Source organism: Notothenia rossii (assembly GCF_949606895.1).
Source record: "Notothenia rossii genome assembly, chromosome: 3".
In the NCBI taxonomy this organism is placed as follows: Eukaryota; Metazoa; Chordata; class Actinopteri; order Perciformes; family Nototheniidae; genus Notothenia; species Notothenia rossii.
The window spans coordinates 71,219,661-71,243,498 of record NC_136901.1 but is presented as its reverse complement, the minus strand read 5'-3'; the positions used below and the strand labels follow the sequence as shown (position 1 = coordinate 71,243,498).

Sequence of the window (23,838 nt, the reverse complement as noted above, 5' to 3'; positions counted from 1 at the left end):
GTCATGATGGAAGTTGATACACCCCCTCTCTCTCACAGTCTGTGCTGGAACACAGTCTGAGCTGCATCCTCCTCAAGGGACCTTCCGCGTTGTTTGTAAGCAATAAATAATATTAATTTCATAATGGACACCTTCATTGGGTCGATGTTTATCGACCAGGCGAATCAGTTGTCTTTATAGGCTGCATATGTTGTGAGTGTAATTGCAGCACTTTATGAATGGACCCAGACAGTGTAACCATCCGCAACATACAAATGAGCCTCATGTATTCTTTAATACTTATCGGTCACTGAGTCGGTCTCTTTGGATCATGGCTGCCTTGAATAATTCAACATGATACAAGAGAAATGGTGCTTCTGTCTCAGTTTCATGATTGATTGCAGGAGAACAAGTCGCTTCAAGCTCAGGATATTGTAATTTAAGCCAATAACTGAGATAAAATTAATTACAAACCCACTAATCAATGAACAACTATATGTGTCAACTCCCCAAAGAGCTGTGATTTCTCCTTGTAGTCTTCTGAGTAAGCCAAGGGGGTGAGCATGCTGGACCTGGAAGAATCAGTGTAAGAATAAAGGTTGTGTTAGAGGTTGCGCCCCGCTTTGACTCAGCAAACACATCAGAGCGAGAAAACACACTCTAATAGTTCTATTAAAAACAGATGAAGCTGAATTCCCTCCCTGTAATGGATAACATAACTGACTGTGCATTTATAGTCTCACATCCTCATTTGAAATGCATGTAGCTTTTGGCGCTTTTTTTCACAAAGAAAAGAGGCACATACTGTGACTGGAGCTCCAGCTTGCACCGCCTGATAGGATGCAGAGCAGATTAGCAGAATGAGAGAGAACATTACGAGCAACCTCACAAGTGACCGAGGCTGAGTCATTCTGTTGCATTTAGCTGCTGTGTGCCTCCCTCCCTCACCCCTTCATATTGGCACTGCTCATCAGGGTTTGATCGTAAACTGTGAGGCTGTGTGTTGCTGCATGTTTGCTACTGCGCTTTGTGCCGTCATTCTCACTGCGACTTTAACCTTTAGCGAAGGATGCTGGATGGAGAGAAGGCTTAATGAGTTTGTATAATAGCTGAGCTCTATCTGAGGAATCATCCATCTACATGAGCCCCATAATTAGCTGGTAAGACAGTGGTCTAGCTCTGTGCTTCCACTTATTATTCTGCTGACTATTATGTGGGAGTGGAGAAATGGATAAACAAAGACACAAAACCCCCATCTGAAGCGTATTAATAATCTGCTGTCGATTGTGGCAGCGTTGTAAAAGGCATGGCTGAGCAGTTGAAAATCACTCCGCTGACACCCCCTGGAAAATAAGTAGAAGCTATCTGGAACATAAGTCACATCCTGGTCTGAGTTTGGTGACAGGTGTGCACTCTCATGGGAGTGCTAATCCTCCTGCTTCTTCTTCTGTGTTTGTCCGTCACTGATGTACTGCAGCACTCACACAAAACCTCAAGACAAAGCAGAGGCATATGCAACTGAAACTCAATGACATGCAGATGTGATCTGTGTGAATTTGTATGCAAAGCACCGATCTGATCATACAGGGCTGGATGTCATATCCATCATTTTCATGTAAAGCACAATATATGAAAAGCACATTTGCGAGGATGCAGATGAAATAATTTCCATTCTGTCGTGCATTGAGAATATGTGGTTAGTTATGCTTATTCGAGATATGTAAATGTTTGCTTAAGGAAGAAGGGATATAACAGCAGCGCGCGCTCAGGACGCTCCAGTCCCAGCAGGCACGCGGGATCCGCTCCTGGTTTTGCTGCTCCGCTCTTCGCAGCTTACTGACTCTCACCAGTCCAGCATTGCTGTGCAAGCAGATGTTCTTCCTCTGCTGCCAATTCTTACCATTTTTGCATTTGGAGAAGGTATTCTTTCACGCGAAGGCTGCAAAGTAGACAAGAAGCTGCAGAAACTGCCTCCCTCCTCGGCTCAGTGAGAGAGGGAGAGTTTTGAACGGATAGCGGTGGAGAAATACAGAAGACTACAGTAGATAAACCCGCGGCGGAGGGCAATCAGCAGCTTATTTACCACACCTGTGATGCGTTGTTCAGAGCAACGAGGACGCACCACCAGGATACTGATGGCTACGATACGGAGGGAGGATATGTGTTGAGGAAAAGACTTGGGCGTTGTGAACAAGGCTTTAAGAACTACAGAGGACTCTCTCCGGACGTTAAAAAGCCCAGTGTACTGGTGTTTCTTCTCAGCTCCCTGCCCTTTTAAACTTAAGCGATACAAAAACACCAAGATGCCCTTACTTCTGGGCCCCTTTGTCCGCTGTAGGTTCAGCGCCACGCTCCGTGTGCTCTGGCTCGTCTTCGCTGGGTTTACCTGCACTGGTGAGTGTCACTTACGTTTTTGGTTACTTTTGTTTAACATTTGTGCCGGGGGGGAAACACATTAAGTAGGCCTACGTACAGAAATGCTGCACGCGACAAGTTGCTCGAGATTGTGGCCAAAATGTAACCGCGCGTGACGGAGCACGTTGCTGGCAGGTTATTGTTCCATAATTTGCTAGCACTAACACTCCTCAATTAGCCTGCACCTTCAAGGTTAAGAGGAGAAAGTGTGTTGCCTCTAACATGTGAACCAAGGTTTAAACTTAAGGCAAATGTCTATCATTTTTCACGTTTGTTGTGTTTCCCATATATTTATTTTAAGCAGCGCATGCAGGATAAAGCCTGTGTGTTATCGCCACTGCCGTGAAGGGAAGTTAAGAGCTACACCTGCATGAACCTGCACTATAAGACATGTTTTAAAAGACGGGCCCCTATCAATAAATGCGGTGCTCAGTAACATTGCCGCTGTCTAAATCTGTCACATAAACAACCTTCAGCACAGTCTAGCTCCAATATAAGACAACAAATATATCCTCGCGTTATGAATTTGTTATCAAATCTTTGAGCCGTGTGGCTAACCGTATATTCATGTGTTCATTCATTTAACCGGGTGCTCTGCTGGCTACAGTCAGGATCCTTTAACTCCACGTTTCTCTCCGGACAGGACTTGCTCCTGCTGCATATGCAGTATGGTGACAGCTTTACGGAGTTAGACGACCTACTCGCACTGATGAGTTACATTTTATGACGAGCCTCTTGGCCAGACACTCCCGATTGCATGCAAATGTGCTTTGATGTACACAACAATTTCAGAGGGGTTAGCTATAGTACAAGGAGACAAGTTTCCCTCAGCAGCTACAAATAAGCAATTTGTGAGAGAACATAATGCAGATAAAGATTTCCTTTCTACCCAATATGATTTTTCAGTTAGAAAATCTAATTTGCTCATAATGATATATAATTATGAACAATACTGGCGCAAATGGCACTTTAATTTTTACGACCACACAACAAATAGAGTGCTGGTTATTGACCTTTAATATTGCAGGTCACGCTATAGTGCACAGTTCATCCATTGAAATCAATGATTTGATCAATGCAATGAATTACCCTGTAGCCCATAAAGCACCATTTCACATTAAAGCCCCTTGACTGTTTTTAATAGCACTTCCTTGACTCATTCTCCCTAATGCTAAATATCATCCTCACAATGCCACACAGCTGGAAGCAGCTGGTATGTATCCAAAACACGAGAATTTCACACATCATTTGCCATGTGCTTGTTTCGGAACTGTTAACCTTGCTTTGGACAGGAAGCAAACATGTTAAAGTTGGTGTAATTGGGTCTCCTGCTCCAGGACACTGAGATGATGAATTAAGAGGGCTTTTCTCTTGCATTAATTAGTGTATAATTATGAATATATTAGGATTAAATAAACAGTCGTGCTCTAGGGAACCTCATATATCAAGCTAAGTAAGTGGCAGTGCGATGGTATTTACAAGTCATTTTATGATGCATGTTGAAGCTGATATATTTAGATTGGTTTGCTGGGTTATATGTTTGGGTCGGTGGATCAGTAGGCGTTGCCTCAGTTACTCGGTGCCTTGGTTCTGTTTGTGGAGGTTGCGTATTTATCTCATGTTCATTGTGCTTCCTTTGGGTGCTCTGGTTTCCTCCTACAGTGCAAAGACTTCTTTAAATTCCCATAGATTTGATACAGTTTGTGTTTCTTTGTTCACTCTTTGATAAACTGGAGCCCTGCCTTTCACTCAATGCATGCTGGGATGGGATAGCCTCACAGCCCTCCTGTGACCCTGAATAGCAATGAGCCAGTTTAAAAGACAAATGAATGCAGGGAAAGCTCAAATCTGTTTTTATTCTATTCCGTCTACTTTATCACATGTCTTGGCAGACCCCTGTTCCAGTCTGTCACTCTCTATCATACATGAGGTCAGTACAAGCTTCTTTTTTAGCTTCCATCACAGCTTACAGGCTGCATTTATAGGACAGCGTGAGTTCCAGAAATGGATCTGAAGGTAATTTGGTAGCCAATTCTTTCGACATCAGGGCTGGGACAGTCTCAGCAGAGATCAGTCGAGCTATCCTCTGTGAGGCAAGGCGCTGACTCGGCATTTATCCGTATCAAAAGCCGACTTGTCTTTTTTTGCAGGAAAACATAACTCAGTCAGTAATGAAGGTAGGCCCGTCAATCTAGATTTGAGCTATGTAAGCACTTTCTCTTCCACTGTTTTGTGAGTGTTCTGATGAGCAGAGGGGTAGGTGCAGCATTCATCCTAGGAACAAAGGACCATGCTGATTTGCCTGTGTGTGTCCATTTGATATTTTCAGTATTTGAAGTGAATGGCCCTGTCGTGTTTGAGAGGGTGTTTCCACAAGGATTTGTATGCATTTCTGCTGCATGCATTAGGTGTATGTCTGCAAACTATTCCATCTCCTGTAGCTTTTGGTTTTTTTCCATTTATGTAAACTTACCTGTTATTACTTATTCTTGAAAAGATCATCAAAAAGTCAGCTTTCAATGCACAAAAAATAAATCCTGTATTTTTCTTTGTTTTTCCTTCTGCCCAAAGAGAGTGTTGCCAAGCAATTGTTGTCTGGTTCAGCTAGGGAGCAAGGGATTTGGTATCAGGTACCTTCCTACCAGTGCAAACAGTCTCCTCCGTGCAATTTCCAAGGGGTGTAAACCTTGTGATGATGCAAGGAGATGGCCATTAAATGACAACAAGCACACATCTATTGCATAATACAGTAATATGCAAGTTCCGATTTTATTTGTACAGATATAAAAGGGACTTTTTTGCCAGAAGTCTCATCATTCTAATGTGAATTATCTTAGAGTTGTCTTCTGGCAGACAGATTTGTCTCTCTTCATTGACTCACTAAAGAATGCGATAAGGAGAGCGAAATCTGGAGTTAACATAATTTATTGGGAGAAATTGCCTTCTGGTCAAAATAATTTAAAACAACTTTGTTTCTGTCCCATAGCTAATGCACTGCAAATGATCGCCATGTATTTGCAGTGATATGGTATTTTACAGAAAGTGATAATTTAGTACCAGAAAGAGTTTTTGTTCCCTCTAGTCATGGAAGATGAATTTAAATGACACAGACAACGGGATGACTTGTGCATTGGGGAAGGTTTATTTGATATACAATTATTTATTTACCCAGTGAATTAGCATGATGTATAAATGAAAAATGTATCGTGCAAGGAAGCAATTACATTTTAGGGGGAAAAAGTAGTGAAATAATTAACATGATTTTATTCCTCAGGAATACAAATGCTTGTGATGAATTGTATGCTGCTTACAGAATAAAAATTGGACAATATGACACTGAATAAGAGTTGGAATTTCTCATTTGCAGGACAGAGCTGATAATGTACAGTATTGCTTCTTTTTTTTTTTATTCACTTGCCATCATGGTAATGTGTCTGAAGGAAAAAATACAGACAGGAATGACCTGTCTTCCAGTCCACATCTTGCTAAATGTTATTTCTTCTGTTTGTGTAACTGAGATTAATGGAGGCAGAGATAATAGTTCAGCATAAATGAATAAAAGGTAAACAGTGCTTGTCAACACTGGTCAGCTTTTAACAATGAAGGAGCATGCTCCATTTGGTGACAAACGCCTCTGCGACTTATCTTTCAGAAGGCTATGTCCCCACGCTTATCATTTGCAAATGGCAATCTTGAGGCGCAAAGGAAGGACACAAGCGTTGCGGAGGACACATGGACGATGGACCTTGCAGAGGGGGAGGAGTTTGGTGTTATTTTCTGCAGTCTGTGCAGAGGCCCTGCAAAGGCACTATATCTCTGTCAAACTCTGCCCTTTTGTTTCAATTACCCCATTTCTATGATTCAGGTCTATGTGAGAGCGCTTAGGGGTTGAAGTTGGGCTGTTTCCCTCCTGAAATGTGGTGCACCGTGGCCACTAGCTGTGCTTTTCTATCTAGGCAGCATCAAATTGACCCCTCACCTTGGAGGTGGGATGAGATTACCCTATGTTTCAATGGAAACCTGGACTATAATTCATTTACGGCCACACTCTGTGACATGAGCAGCTGTAGATTGCCCTCAATCTCTACTGTTGTTTCTGTCTCTGTTAACCATCCTTTGCTAGCACTCATTTAGCCTCAAGGGCCACAAATGAAAAGTCGTGATAGGCTTGTTGAGCTGAGTACTAGTTCTTTTTTCTCTGGAGGTTCTAATCGAATGTCCTTTTCCCGGGTTCATCTCTCTCGCTCTAACACTCTTATGGAGAGAAAGAGCATGCATTGCTGACCTTGATCCTTGATTCCACAGTGGTCCCTTGCTATAGAAAAAAATTCACCTCAGCAAAGAACATGGGACATGTGAAGGTTGATGTCCTGGATGTCAATCACAATAGAATCACCACCAATGCTGCCAAAGAGAACATTGCTGCTGTTTTCCTCCCCAGAAGGCTAGGATTGTTTTGTGACCAGAAAACTATACATCAGTAGATTACTAAAACAGCTTGATGTGTGCATTGACCTTGGCTGCAGTATTTTTGTGAACCTTTTTTATTGGTAATGTTTGTTTTTAGTATACCTGATGTGCTGTCTTGCTTTTCACTTTGTACAGTGAGAAAAGTGGTGTGTTAGGAGATGTTTCCGGAATCCTTCCTGTTCTCTTAGTGATCAATACTCTTCTCCCAATGGTTAATTGGCCATCAGTCACTGTCAGAGGAAGTGCTTAGAAACCCAGAGGTGTCTTGGTGCAGCTCATAATAAGAGTGTCCAGTCCTCCGGGTCCTCTCCTGGCCTTTACTTCTGGCCAGATGGTGGCTGGGGAAAGCACATCTGAATGCAATATGGAGAGCCATAGATTAATAGTTCCTTAGTAAGGCCACCAGGGAGCGATGTGAAAGCCACTTCCACTTCATCATACAGTGGACTGTAGACCATGCGGTGGGAAAGCAACTTTGAAACGGTGTGAAGGTCATGTGATTTTAAATTGACTTTTTGTAGACTTAGTTTGATATCATTGGATGCAATCCAAATGTTTTGATCTTTAGAAAATCTAAGGTAACGTTTTCTTGTCACAAGGGGAACTGATCTCATTTGAATTTTCACTGGGTAATTTTCAGCATCCTGCAGTCTAAAGTTGTAAGATAATGACACTTTAGTCTGCTACTTCAACCTTGAAGAGAAAACACACCTTCAACCAAATATATAGCTCATTGTTATGCTCCCCGTATTTACTATTTATTTTGTAAAATACATAATTAGAAATCACCTAAGGCTACCCAGATAGGCCTGCTGGCGCTTGATTGGCAAGGGTAGCTGAGGGAGGACTGGCTCAGCCTGAGCCAGAATTTGTCATCTTGAAGTGATTTTGTTGACAAGACAGGAGGCACAGTGACCTTTCCTAATTATGTGTATGTGTCCAGGCACTGATGCCTTAGGCAAGCAATTCAACTGAGTCAACAGAGCGCTGACTCTCCGAGCACATTTAAGCCCAGACAGCATGTTATCTGATGTATGTTAAGAATATGCTGGGTTTAGCAAAAAGCTTGTTTTTTCAGTATTGATACAACATTTATATTGTCATTTGTGTCACATTTAGCTCATGTTTGTGTTAGATCAAGTGCCTTATTTTTCTTGCCTTCTTGTACCTGTAATCCTCCCTAAAAGTCGTGCTGATGTCAGCTGTGAAAGTTGATTCCTGCAAAACACAAACCATTTACCACACACCCTTATTGCGTAGCAGCGAACAAGCAGCCTCTCTGATCTATGTAGGGCTCTCTGAAACAAACTATTTCTCGATGCAAAATGAGGTTTGAATTACAGATTCAAAGCTTAAAGCTAGGCAGCAGATTTTCTTGAAAAGGCCATCAGGAACACCGGGCTAAAATAAAACACATTCAAGTCCTTACTCCAAGAGAATTAATAATGACAACCAAGCCACCATTGTGGCTAGCTATTACATTTTTACATCATGCATTGCACTTGATTATGCCTTCTATGTATTTAAATGTCTACTGACAATGCATTCATGTTGAATCAAAGTGTGTTTTTATAAATGCACTTTCTTGTCATTGGTGCTGGAATTTTCACAAGACTCTCATTGTTTGGCTCACTGACTTAGGCCCCATTTACACGGGAACGCAAACGAAACTCAAGCGAACCAAATTCGATTTCAAAAAAGTCTTCCGTTCACGCGAATACGGCTCAATAAACGTGTCCCTTCACACGAGACCGCTCGACCCGCTGGAGACGCTGTAGTACATATGCCGGGAAGTACTTCCGCCACAAAATACACCAAATAAGTAGCGAAGAAGACCCCCGAGCATGGTTGCCATGGTTGCCTGTTTGCCCTTCTGTTTATTCTCCGCAGTGGATTTAGCAACATGTAGTTCATGTAGCTCATGTAGTTCTCCATGTCAACTTGTTACAGATGGTTGTGGAGCTGTAGATTTTGCACTAACATCTGTAGCATGGTCAGTAGCTACTGACAGTAGATACTGACCATGCTACAGCAGTGAGCAGCAGAGGTGGGGCTATGGCTTCATCGTTATCAGGAAATGATTGTATAGGGCGTACACTAGGGATCCACGATTTTGGGAAAAAATCTAATTGCGATTTTTCTGACAAATATTGCGATTTGATTTGCGATATTTGTTTTTAAGCGACCCAACGGAAGTTTATTGTAAAATGCTGCCATATTTCCGGCTAGGAAGGTCGCATCACCATGCTCCCGTCTCTAGCACCCCTGCAGCCGAGTGAAATAACTAAACGTTGGGTTGCTTTAAAGTCAAGCTTCAGTTTCAGATTCACCCTGTAATAGATGTATGTGATGGAGCATTACTAACCTTACTCAGATGGTTTGTTTCACCAAACCATCTAGGAAAGCTCCATTGGAAGCCATTTGGAAAAGTATTTCAAAAATACTTGGCAGGTGATTGTATCAATCTGTCATATTTGTATTTATTTATAGAAGGACCATGCATACAAAAACATTAATCTCAGCAAAGAAAAGAGATGTAATATGCCAGATTATAGCTAATAGCTAATTTCCATATGTGGTCCTCAGGCAGGTTCATAACAATCAATAAACAAATAATAACATTGCATGATCTCTATCAGTCATACAATTTTAAAACCTGATTTAAGTACAGCTCAATAAATTAATACATAGTACACTTGAAATACACTTACATGATCTCGGTCACTCAAATAATTATAAAGCCTGATTTAAATACAGGTTACGAACATAATACTTAGTACACTTCAAATACACTTAAAGGTGGGGTAGGTAAGTTTGAAAAACCGGCTCGAGATACACTTTTTGTTATATTCCATGGAATGCTCTTAACATCCCGATAGCAATGAATATCTTAAGTGCTTTGACAAAAAATACATAAACAAATGTCATCTGTGGAAGCCGTAGTACTGTAAAAAACACGACCAATCATCTGAGCCGGCCCGGCTAAAATAACTGGATGGCCTACCTGCCTGTCAGCCTTCCATCTGTGCACAAACTTATCTCGTGCCCTCATTGGTCATGTCGTGTGTGTTGGAGGAGGGGCTCTGTAAGGAAGTGGCAGATTTTTTCCGGTTGTGTATTTTCAAATTCTAGCGCACTCCAGCTGGTTTCTCAAACTTACCTACCCCACCTTTAAATAAAATATCTAAGATATAGTATGACAATACAGTTCAAATAAAAAAAAACTCAGATTACAGCGTAATTAATGTTGGCATGACTGGTTGCTTAATATCATTTTTTTTACACCATAAGAAAACGAGTTAATATCAGTTCAGGTTTTAAGTTCAACCGGAAGAGTATTCCAGTGCTTGATGGCCATAAACGGAAATGCTGATCGTGCAAAGGCAGTGCGCCTCAGAGGGATGGTTTGATCTGCATTTAATGCAGATCTGGAGTTTCTGCAACTCTGCTCACAGCAAAGCTGAAAAAAGCCCCTCAACTGTGTTGTTGTAGAATTGTGAATGATTCTGAATACCAATTGAACTCGGGAAAGACAAGACTATCAAAACTGAAAAGTTTGTATATGGACAGTGTATTGCAATGGTGTTTTAATGACTTTCTATCCATAACTTTTAAGGCTTGTTTATAAAGAACCTCATGTGGTCTCATAGCAGTCTTAGTTGCTTGGGACCAGCAGGTTATACAGTAGTGAAAATATGATAGTATCATGGCATGCAAAAAGGTTTTCGATGCTTCTATGGTTAATGAGTTCCTAAAATGTTTACATTTGAAAATGTTGTATTTCAGCTTTCTAGTCATTCAGGGCTCGACATTAAGGGCTGCCCGATGGCCCGGGGCCATCTAGTATTTAGCTCGGGCCATGAAGCCTCACCTGCTGGTTTCCCGATCGGGCAATCTATTATACCAGTATCGTGCAGCTCGCGGATCCAGTAATGAGTGACCCGACAGTAAAACTAAACATATCTATAACTAGTTTAGGTAGTTTGAGAGGTAATTAAAATAGCTACGTGTGATATTCTAACCTGAAGTGTGTGTTTTGTTCCGCTCACCGCTGCATGTGATCATGCAGAGCTGCATGTCGACTCGTCAGCAGCAGCTTATCTCTCTCTCCCGTCAGATTAGACTTCACTCGCGTTTATGTCCATATTGATCAGATCCAGCTAGTTTTAGCTAATGATATAACTACCTGCTTATTAAAAGACACCGTGACCTAAACAATAAGTGTCGCTATGCAACTGGGTGAGGCCACAAAGTATAGCGCAGCATTATGCATTTGTTTACATGCCCACCGGAACCCCGAGGCATTACCAACAGATTAACGCACAATCAACCCATAAAGCACATCTCTTTCTCCACATTAAGTGTTACACATTAGAATTGACTACTCTTGTCTGTCACATACTCTTCTTGTCTGTCACATAAGTGGCGCAACTGAAGCGGTATTGCGCTAAAGGGAAATTATTTTGACCGAAGAGATTTAGATTTGCTTGCTAACGGGAACTCTGACGTCGCCATTGTGTGTGCTTCGCGGATGAGCTCGGCTGCTCGGGTCTGCTCTGTCAGCTTCTGGATGAGGAGGCATTCCTTCGACCAACTTACAGTAGATAACATTACAAACATTTTTAACAGGGGCCATAATAGCATAAATAATGTTTGTTTTGGCAGTTACAACTGCATGTAATGTTTTCTACTTGTTTACATCTGGGAAGGCATTTGCCTTCATCAGATGGAAAGTGTCTTGACCAACAACTTTAGTATTTATTATAAGTATGCAGGGCATGCAAGCGAGCAAACACAAACAAGTGAAATGAAGAATACAATTGAAATTGTAATATTGTGGTGGTTCATCTTATAATTCAGTCTAGAGAATGCACCAGACAGCATCTAAGACCTGAAAAAATCTAAATGTTCTAGGGGAGGCCCCCCAAACCCTTCGTGCATCATTTCGTCCGCGCGCATTTTTCAGGGCAATCTCTATTGGGCTCAGGGCCATCTGTAAATTAGCTTCGATGGCCCACAGGGCCATCTCCCAAAATCCTTAATGTCATGCACTGTCTTTCTTCTAATATGGCTTTAAAAAGTCAAATTGGCCTCTAAGATCACTCCCAATCTGTCTATCACCTTCTATCATGGGCCACTTCTGATTGGTTAACAATGGCTGGTACATGTGGAGCACAGCACTTCTGATTGGTGTGGATGACTGACACACAAGAAGAACAAAAAAAACAAAAATGTTATAAAAAAATCGCAGGCTTTGCGATTTGATAATCACATCATTTAAAATCGCGATTTCGATTTAAAATCGATTAATCGTTCAGCCTTAGCGTACACACGGAGCCATTTGGCCCCCCAGAGCAATCCGTCCGCAGATCTATCCACCTTGGGACCCGTTATCGTTTTAGGGTTCCGTTTCCGCGGTTCCTACGGCCTCGTGTGAATGAACGGGCTATACGAAAGAGTAGCAGATACAACCCGTTTCGTTCCCGTGTAAACAGCACCTTAGTGTGTTTCAGGCAGAATTAACACTGATGGTTTAGTGGTATTAGAGAAATTACTCTAATTAAAAGTAATGGGTTAGGGTTTGAGTCACTTGTAGGGATGCACGATATTGGTTTTTTGAAACCGATACCGATACCGATAACTTCCTGCTTCTCAAGACCGATACCGATACCGATACCGATAACCGATAATAATATATATATATATATATATATATATATATATATATATATATATATATATATATATATATATATATATATATATATATATATATATATATATATATATATATATATATATTAAATGTACCTGTAGTTTATTCCTCGTTTTAGCCCTGGGGTCGTCTCTGGCAAACTTCTTGCCTTTTTCAAAAACCTCGTCGATAGGTAAAAGCCCCGGTGCCTTTGCAGCTGGCTTTGGATTCGCCGCTAGTTTAGCAGCGCAGGCGTCTTCGTACACTTTTAACACACCATCGTAGCGATGGCGATGTTTCAGGTGACTAATCAGGTTGGAAGTATTATAGCTCGTTGCCTTTTTCCCTCCTCGTGGAACTTCTGCATTGCATTTGTTAATACAAATAGCAAGCGAACTATCTAACTCTGAAACTTTGAAATAGTCCCATACTACCGACGACATGTTTGTTTACTGTCCTGGCTTCACGGCCGCACACCATTTACGTCACAGCCAGGCATGAGTTAGGGAGCGCTGGATTTGTGAAAAACTCCCCTCTTCCTAAACCACTAATACCACAGTACTGGCAAAACGGGAGGAATCGAGAGAAAAACAAGCGCCCCTCATCCCAATCCACCCACACCGCAGTATTTTTTTCTTTTTTTTTACCCAAAAAATATATTGTATATTATCGGGGCTATTAATACTTTTATCGGGTTTATCGGGATGACGTCATAATTCCTAATATAGAATGCATTGGACATCTCTCGATCGTATAGTGTTGAGCTTAAGCGTGTCCTTGTTGCTGGAAGTGCAGACCTGAAAACCATTTATTATGCTACTGCGTGTTGTAAATATTGTATTCTTAATTTTATTTTACAGAACATATTTACGATAGAAGTTGTAGTGATTTAGATGACATCTGTTGAATATATATATATATATATATATATATATATATATATATATATATATATATATATATATATATATATATATATATATATATATATATATATATATGACATTTTATTTATTTAGATAAACCCCTTGAGATGCACAATCTCGTTTTCAAGGGGGTCCCGTAAATGGAGCCTGTTCAGTTGTCATTGATATGGCTTACATTATAAGTGGTTGTATTGCGATGGGTTATTGTAATTTTGTATCATTACAGATTGGAGTAAATTATTTGTGTGTGTACAATTTCAACATGCACAACAGGAACTGCCAACATACAGTCTGAACTTGTGCTGATTTCAAGCTCACACTCATTAGGGAAGACATTACAATGTTCAAAGGCAAAAAAAAGTGTCTTAACTTGTGCCTCGTTTATTTTTAATTAAGCTTATGTCATGTATACAGCATGTTGATATACCTTTCATTAGTGCACAACAAGTATTGGGTTAAGTCTTCTGGGTGCAGTCAATTGAAGAATTTGTACTGACATCAGCAAGAATCTTCGTGTGGGTGGATAGAAGATATATTGCAGTTCTTGTTAGCGTTCAAGCCCCCTCTGTCAAAAAGAAAGTATGATGTCATACTGTAGTGCTCACTCTAGCCTAGCGGATGCTACTTTAGCTTAATTGGACACTAAATAAAATGTAGTTGCTGGTATGTTGTTTACAGGCTTGAAAGTGCTTTTACAGATTATTGATTGTAATTTTGCCATTGCTTCTTTTGGGAGTTGGCAATGTTCAACCCTACATTTTCATTTAATTAATTTGCCTTACATGCAGTTTGGGCTGGCAAACATCTGGTGACCAATAAACAAGAAAATTAGGAGTTATTTGTTTGATGTGGCTGTAATTTAATGACTGAGTTGGTGTTCAATTTCAAGCAGTGATTGACTGGCTGCTGACCGAGCCCGGTTCATACCATATTGTTAACAGCTCCTCTAATGACATTGTTCATGCTCTATTTCTGAGTCACATTTTAACTACCAATTCAGAACAGCTCATCACTCATGAGCTAAAGACACTATAGAGGATTATTCATCTAAATTATTCCAGATTTGACAATCTAATTGGAACTGAAAAGTCAATTGGGATGAACAGGGATGACTTGCTGAAATATTATTTGTTTGATCCAATAGCTTGTGGAATTGGTTTTGAATACCCCCTCTGAATTACTTGACTGATCTTAGCTTGATATCAAACATTTCTGATGTTTGCAGCATGGCCATGCATCTAAAAATGAACATGTCCGGTTGGGTTTACAGACTCATCCCAAGAGTGGTCCCAAATGTCACCGAATGTCTCTGTTCACTTGATCTGACGGTTGTGTTTTAGATCATGTGTACAGTACCGAGCAGCATTGTAAGTCACTCTGGATAAGAGTGTCTGCCAAAAGTTGTAAATGTAATTGTGATGACAATAAATAGCCAATGGAGTTTACAGTACAACGGGATGTACTGTAGCTGTTTTCCTCTACAGCTGTGTTTTCATCTGTGTCAAGATATGAAATCTGTGCTCCTGATGTTAGTGACATGTCAAGAGTCAGCAGGAAACTGTTGTTTTTCCATTTCCTCACATGCAATCCAATGCAACTGCTCTTTCCTAGAGACACTTATATGAGGACATTGATAGCTGAAAGACGGTTTGCAGTCTGACTTGCCAAGTTTTTATCTTAAAAGTCCTACTTTGTGTGCCCAGTAACCAACACATTATTTCAGCCTTAATGACAAACTACATGCTAATAATAAAAAACATGCCTTTATCTTTACCGGAGTATTTCAGACTCACTTTGTGATAGACTCAGACTTACTCAATCCAGAGTCAACAGCTGGCGTTTTTTGATGAGGTGTGACATTCTTTAATCATCCCCCTTTACAATATTATTATATATTATTTATACTTCTGCGTTTATTTTTTATGTCTCTGCGATAAGCATTAATAGATGTATTTTATTTTGGGTTTCTAAAATGACTCTCAGCTTGGCTCTGCAGAGATTTTTGGTAGCATGCTCCTCATGCCCAGGCTTGGTGGCACCAGGGGGGGGCTCCACTGGGCCAGACGGATGTGATGCAGCTTACAGGGAGGGAGGCAGGACCGGGGCCCCTTAATCTCCACCAGACATGACAACTTTGTAAAAGCACATTAATCCACAATGATCAGGCACTCCGGAGGGTTTGGGGGTGTTTTCTGATTGGGAAGCAATGTCTGACGTACAATGGGTTGCACCAACCTGAGGGTCAGAGGAAGGTCATCCATACTTTCATTATTGGGGAACTAAAGGGAAACAGAATTTTAAAAAAATGTAGAAGAAAATATTTGTAAGGAGCGAGAAAGAAGTACCGGTAATCTGAAAAGCTTTTTCTTTGTTATTTAGGTTGATCCAAACAGGCCATTCTAAGATCATACCTGTCTTTCCAGCATGTATCTTCTCCCTGGCCTCACTAAATGTACCTCCAGAGCCTAACCACCATTTATTTATTTCAAAGAAAATATTTGTAAGCATGTCAATACATCCACATAACGATTATCCCAATAGTTGAGGACTATTAATTGTTGCGGCTTTATTCTATATCTATAATCGTTATATTTCCCTGATGCAGTAAATATACACACTTTAGCTGTGTGGGTACAACTTTTCCTCATACAATTCCCAAAAGATAGAAGACTTCATTGCCATGTGTTAGACTCGCTGTGACCCAGTAACCCTTTCCATTGTTGCTGCTGTCCCTCAGTTTGAATCTCAAGTGTTATGAATCATCGTTCTCCAAGCCAGACTGCATTCTGGGTCTCTGAATCACCAATAGTACGTGTGATGGAAGTGCCACTGTGAGAATTCCAGAATTGGACTGTCCATACTTGGCTATTTAAAATGATATTTTTGGGTTTTAAACAAGCCGAGTGAATACTTGGACAGATTGGTTTCAGGCTGAATCATCACAAAGCCAAACACAATTTGGCTTATTTTCTAATTTCTTGGTCTGCAACATACTCTGCAAATGGCTTTACTCTACCACTTACGCTAGGGTAATAATGATTAAGTAATAACTTTTCTGGCTGAGTCAGACTGTTGTTGAATATGTCACTATTGAACTTTTTTCCCTTAGATTTATTTTTTATTTATTTTCCTGCAGAAATGTTGCACTCTGAAATCCTAAGCTTTTACACAGAAGTTATCACTTTAAGAAAATCATTTGCTTTAAAAAAAGAAAAAAGTATTTCATCTTTCTGCACTCGGCTACAAAAGTCTTCAAGTCTCTGTCCAGATTTGAAAGCGAGGATTTGTCCCGCTCATGTTCAAAGGATCAAGATAAAAGTATGAAACAAACTAGTCCCATGTACAAAAAAAAGGAGGAAAAAAAAGGACTTCCTTACTTTGATAACATTTCTCAGATCTTTTCTCTTACCTTGGCAGCCTTCAGCTCTCCTTTTATCAAGCTTGTCTTACTTTTCAGATTCCATTATATTAATCAACAGCATACGTTATATTTCCTCGCTCATTAGACGATGCCGGGGATCTGACTGTAGATCATTTGGAAATATGATGTTTGTCTGCTCTTCCATGTCAGCCCCATCCCTGTGAAACTATAACTCAGACTTCAAATAGTAAAACACATTTCCAGCATTCAGCTAAGAAGCACTCTTTGGTTTAGATGCATGTGTGGACTTTTTTCTCTCAAATAAACACAAGCATTATCTTTGCCCATACTCTGTAACAGGCTGCCATTTTGTGTTAAGCAAGCACTGATGCATAGAGCCTCCACAGCCTGGTGGAAATTGCCAGCGCCTAAAGTAAACAGTTGGGCCCGAGGTCCCACAAGTGTGAGGCAGCCAAGTAAACCCATTAACTGCCTATAGAGTGGTTTGTGGTCTTGTCTCCACACAACGTTATCCACAAATGAACCACTAGCTACATTTACTTGGTTTGTTTGGCTGTGTTAAATAACCACAGAGGAGTGAACACTTCACTCAGTCTCTCTATCTACTGCTAAAGGAAATAATAAATGTTCACATTATGTAATATTTGCGATTGAAGTAGCTGGGGCAAAAAGTGGAAGAATCTGCAATTGTACTTAAATTATAGTGAAGAAAATGTGTTACATATTACTTAGTAATGCTGGTAAATGACAACATAAGCATTTCACTTGGAATACATAATTTGAAAAATCTGCATAAGGCATGATACTTTCTGACTCTGAATACTTCTATCCCCTCTCAACACATGATGCCCGACTGTACACATTATTTGAATCGCCAGAAGGTGTTTGATTTATGCTGAGTCTGAGTTATCAGCTCCAAACAGGCCATGTAGCTTCTCTCTTATCATCCCACCCAGCCGCTTGCAGAATTTCTGCATGTTTTTGAGCTCAGCCCTAAATGTGATGACAACTGTCATGAACAGAACACAAAGACAAAAAACTGCCACTTGCAGCAAAATGAGAGCCTCCTCCTCTCCCCTAATTTTTGCCTTGGATTCTCCTGCAGTTTATCTGACAAGGAGGGCTGGCAGCTTTTCGCGATGGCATAGCTTGGTGTCGGGGGTGCTGCCCACCCCGACCTCATCACACAATTAGCTCTCTGCTTTTCAGAAAGCTAGAACAAAGGTGAACTCTGGGAGTGTTGCCGTTGTTCAGTCAAAGTGGGGGGTGTATGTGTGACATTCTGATGACTCTAGGGCACTTTCTTGACCAGAGGAGTCGTTTGCTGTCACTAAACATCACTGTCTCCCTCCCCACTAATGGCATCCACAGTTTTTGTTATGAGGAACAAAGGCTGGTTGTATGAGATACTGAGGAGAAAATAGAGCGACCCCATTTGGGCTGCAGGCTGTGGTTTGTGACAGTGGCTACAGACCTATAGAAGTGTCATGACAAATATAAACCAACGAACAATTATAGGGCCATGTGCTTGAAGCAAAACTAGCATGGTGTTGAATGAATAGCGCAGCAACCATGTGCTTATGCACACACGTACACACACGTTTTATATTCAAATGTACGTAAGATATTTTCCAATGTGTCGCTCTCTTAAAACCATAAAAATGTGGCAACGATAGGGGCGAAATCAAATGTTAGTTTGTTATGCTTCCCTTTCTCTGCGTTGTTTTATTCATGAGGTTGAATTCAAAAGGTGAGTGTGTTAACAAAACAAAACCGTATGCAGAATAACAACCAAATGAAATGTTATGAAGAATAATTTGTCATTTCCTGTGGCTATGGAAAAACATAAATTCAATGGACTGAGCTGAATATTTTTCCGGATAATCACTCGTTACTGAATTAATTAGTATTATATGCAAATGTGCATTATCCTGCCAGTAATCGATCTGAAATGTCATTTTTTTTGTATTGCTGCCAACAATAAAAAATGAGTTGAACAGCAGGAGCGTATTGACTGGATCTTTATTTAATCTTGCTGTCACGGAGGCAAACTAAATGTGTTTAACAACAGATAGAGACTTTTTCTGCTGTTGTCACTTAACACTTTAAGATTATGATGAAGCGTAGCAGCATTAAGTACATTTTTAAACTACAGATGCTAATTAAGAATCTCAACAGCTTTATGTAATCTTCATGTATTTTTTTGCGAGCAATCCTAATAATAAGACTTGTCATTGGCTGTTGGATCTTAAGCTAATTGGATTTAAAACGCAAGTGCATTTGTCAAATTGTTATCTTTACTCTTTATTCCCGCTATTTTAAACATAATATAGCCCCAAACTATTGTGGAAAAAGTGACTGATAATAATGTAGTGTTTTAACTGTCAGTCTCTGCAGGAGGTTGTTGAACTTGATATTCTACTGCCTTTGGTAACCTATCACTATTTTTCTCTAAGGTAGATTCATAAGAAAAAAAAAGCATTATCTGGTGTAGTCCCTCTAAGAATGGCAATTTTTTGTTCATTTATATTTTGAGGGGTTATATTGTATTTCCACACTGTTAATTCAAGTCTTTGAGCTTATTGTATGCTGGGGCTGAGTGTTGAATGTGCCATGTTTCTGCAAATCATTGCAGGAGTACAATTCTTGGCATTGGCGTTGTCACACTAAATCTCCATCTTCGTGACACATGGAGTCAAAACACGAGCCTGAAAATGCAAACACCCAGTGTCAAGAAATAGTTCTCTTTTCTCTGATTATTCTAAGAGACGTACAAGGTAGTTGATCATTGAACTATGTCATCAATCAAAGCATTGCATTGATAAGAACCGAGAGGTGTAACCCTTTTCTCTTCTAAGGCAGAGCAGTATTATCCCTTCGCCCTACGTATTCCCTAGGTCACAGCATGTTTGCCGTTCCATGTGTCTAGGTTTCCCTGCAGAGGCTGCAGAGTCCCGCAGGTTTAACGGTAATACCCAAGTTAATTCCCTCTGCATGTCGGTGTTATTGCTGTCAAAGCTCCTGTGTCAGTTTATCCCCATTTCTGGCTTATTCTTTCATTTTCACTGATGGCTTTATTACTCGTGGCCATATACGTGCCACCTCAGAACACACACAGATGCACACATATTTAAGTGTCAGGTATAATGTATTCACTGTCTTTGTTAGCTGTCATCTGTACTATCCTTTACCACGTCTATTTATTGTTCTTTAATGTCTTTGAGTAAAGATACAAATACAAGTAAGACTATAAAGTTGGAATGTGTCTCTATATTTCTCTATAAGTGTTGTTCATGATATGTTATAGAAACAGAATTCTTCACACAGTCCCCTCCCACACATCGTGTTATTCACCATGAACAGTTGGTAGCTCAGCGGTAGAAAGTGAGGTTTCTGATTTAAAATATCCACCCCAGTTGGCAAAGTGTGTTTTTGGGTTTAAATAGCAACCAATCCTCAGTTGGCCATAAGTTTTGAAGAAAGTTTGGGATGAAAACGTTTTTTTTGTTAAATTAATACATATGCAGTCATACAATTTTTATTTAATGTGTCTACTAAAATTCTACTATACATTATACAGCAATGTCATGATTGTATTGATCCTGATTTAATCTTTATTATTGGTAATCAAAGTAGCATTTGCAACAGTAAAGTGGTTATTTGTACAACCCTCACATCCACCGCCCCTCTAAATAAACGCCAGTTGTTGATAACAGAAAGTCGCTGGCATCACTGATATGACTTCATTAAATAAACCCTTGACCCCAGAGAAGCTCGGTTGATCTATTTCCTTTAAGTCCCTTTTCTCCATCAGAGAATAGCGATCCCAAGCACAGATTGTGGCCGTCCTATCTCCCTATCTTTAATTTAGAAATGCAGGAGGACTGCACATGGGTCAGATGGTTATCCATGCTCACTGTCTCTCTTGTCACTTCAAGCATGTTAGCTCTGCAAAAGCCTCCTTCAGGACCACATAACTGGCTGTTTGCTGTTCTTCAAAATTGTTTTCTTTGCCTGTCCATTCCCTAATGACCACTGATAGTGCTGATGATGTCAAAGACCCTTTCTAAAGATTTACATCTTGATGCTCCTGAGGCTTTTGAGACCAGACATCGTACAGCTAACTAACCAAGAGAATAGCTCTAGCAATGTAAGAGAGTTCAGCGCACTGACATGAGCAATGCTGTTTTGAAATTAGCTTTTTATGCTTTTTCCTCCGAGAGTTGCATGTTTGCATTGCAGCAAAGGGTTGAACACACAGGGACAGCCAGCTCCTCTCTAGCTGCCCTGATCAAGGACACTCCTACAGAGGTGTATCAAAGCAGAGATGGTCTCCCTTAACACAAGGCCTCCGCTGCCTCTAGAGTAATGTAGGTGGATTAGGAGGGGGAGGTGCTCCTCATTCTGGGGGGCGGGGAACGTTAACCTGAACAGACTGAAATGCTGTTGGTCACAGCAAAATCGCATTACACCAAATATTTGACATCTGCTGGAAATATCTTATTGAAAGCAGCAAACTGTACCGATCATCTTATCATGCCTTGAAAATGACTGCACTTTTTTCATAACCGGTGTCATTTGTATGCCAAATCTTAACCTTGATTGGCCAATTTATTCATTGAATACAATAATTCATTATCTTTCTATCAATGCTGAATAGTGTCTTTAGAAGTATGTTGGCATTTTAGGTTCTGCAGAAGGCTCTGTCTGCTTAAATTAATACAACCTCCACCTGTCATGATGGAGCATTGACGATGATGTCTCCAGGGGTTTCATCTTTGCTCTTTACATTTGCCTTTCGAACAATTGAAAGGCAGAGAAAACAGTGCAATTTGTCTAAAAGGAAGCGACTCCGATCAATAGGATTTTCATTACAGTTATGTTTTCATACTGCAGCAGAGGCAGGGTGCGGAGCTCTGATGAATGATACATTAACGTTCCCATCCCCTCGCCCTCCTGTGTCAGTCCTCGGCTCCAGAGTCCTGTCAATGCGATGATGCAGGCACGCTGGGATGAGTTTGTGCACCGAGACCCGATTCTCCTCAATGCCTCGTCCCCAGTCAACAGCTGTCAGTTTTGTCATTGTAGATTTCAGGCGGTGTCGTGGCTTTTGCAGGAGGGGAAATACCAGAAGCCATGATCTTTCTGAGAGCTGCACTTTATTGAATTATCCCTTACTCTGGAGTCCCACTTTGAGAGTTGGAGTTAAGCAGCTTACCTGTGGCCCTGGAAAATACATGCCTGTAGTGCAGTGTTCATAGTCCAGCAAGGAATAGAGTTGCCTTGCAATAAAGTCTATATTTATTATGCAATTTGTAAACTACAGTACTGGATGTCCAGAATGGTGATGACTGCCTGTCCACATTATGTTTTTGTACTATTTGTCAGAGGCGTCCTGAGCTTTAGCCAACCACTAAGTTCTAAATATGTATAATGATATTGTAAAATTAACAAATGCACACATTTTTATACTTCGAACCATGAAGCGTATGTCAGTATTTCCTCTAATACTGGTGTGTCATGCTTTGCCTGCAGATTATTGTTGTTAGGTCCCCTCTTATCATCTAGAGTCATATAACTATATTATCACATTTACATCAGCACGTACTGTCTCTCACGGCCAAGAGGACACTGTGGTACCCTGCACACCACACAAGAAATGCTGATCAGCACCCATGACAGCAGAAGGTGTAGGTGTAAACCGCGACAGACCCGTCTCTAAATCCAATAAAGCTCCCTGTGATACAGCTGTGACAGGTCAGCCAGATAATGCAACACAAAGGGCAAAACAAACCAGGCTTACTCACACAGGGTGCCTATTACTCATTATGCCCTGGGCGATCACAAAACAAATGACTATAGGTCTACAGGTGCAACCGACTCACTCTTGGCATATAGTCATTAACATTAACATCATTTATCATGCGTGGTGTGGAAGCCTAATATATTGGTTAGTGTGTGTTCTGTACTGTATGCACACCTCAAAACACGGGGAAATTGCACTCACTTTCACATCTCAGTTTATAGACCACCTCACTGGTCGTGTTGCCGTCAATGATGGCAAGCAGCAGCTGGGGAAATGTTTCCAGCTTAGAGAGATTGCCATTTCCTCCTCCTGCTCTTTCTGCTGTGCATCTGTGCAACACTTGTGTGTTATGCTTAATTGCAAATTAATATTATTTTTCTGCAGCTGTCTGTGTTTGACTATCAAGCCAGTGATTAACAATCAAGCTTTGAACTCGTACTTCTCTGACTTAGGTACGTCCAAACTGAAGTGGGCTAATTGGATAGTATCTTGAAACATAACAGCAGGCACAATTGACCACTGAAATGCTTATGAAAAATGTATTTATGTTGGTAGATTATTTCCATGCTGATCCCAGTGCAGGGGTTTTCTTAGTAAGAGACTTAGGGCCTCCCTTCAGACAAAGCTTGACACATTTCCGTCAAACTTTGATGGTACACATGTATGTGTCCCTTTACAAATTCACATTAAAAAGTAATCATATGGGGTCAAAGCAAGTTCATGCTGGAAACAGATTATTCAATATTTTAAATAGTGGTTTTTGTTGTTGCATAAACCCTTGAATTATTGAGAAGCAGTGTTTCCGCCAGACCAGGGCTGAGAGGGCATCCACCCCGTTGGGGGGGGGGGGTGGGGTGTGTGTGTGACGTCACGTCACGTCACGCACCGGGAGTTGTCCCGGTGGGCCGGGACGTCCTTGTCCTTTTTCCTTTACGTCATTTCGAGCGATAAAAACAATCGATCTTCTCTCAAATTATTTATTTTTGTGGACGCCCTGGCGGAAACGCTGTTGAGAAGCAAGGTTTAATAATTGTTGCTCACAGATAAACTGCACAGTTGTTACATCTTTGATGACAGGATAGAAATAGAAACAGGGCAACTTCCAATTAAATAAAACATTTGTTTTGCATTATTCTGAACCAAAGGTGGTTCATCTGAGGCAATT

At 40.6% G+C, this 23,838-nt stretch overlaps 1 protein-coding gene across 7 annotated transcripts in view; it reads left to right on the top strand.

The window, feature by feature from the left end:
* Window positions 1-1,768: 1,768 nt before the first annotated feature.
* unc5a (unc-5 netrin receptor A) overlaps window positions 1,769-23,838 on the top strand; it is a 129,500-nt gene continuing 107,430 nt past the window's right edge. For all 7 annotated transcript variants that reach the window (XM_079669101.1, XM_079669100.1, XM_079669099.1 and 4 more), the window contains exon 1: window positions 1,769-2,373. In XM_079669101.1, the coding sequence (XP_079525227.1) occupies window positions 2,283-2,373 (91 nt within the window). In that variant the 5' untranslated portion in view covers window positions 1,769-2,282. The remainder of the gene's footprint in view (window positions 2,374-23,838) is intronic.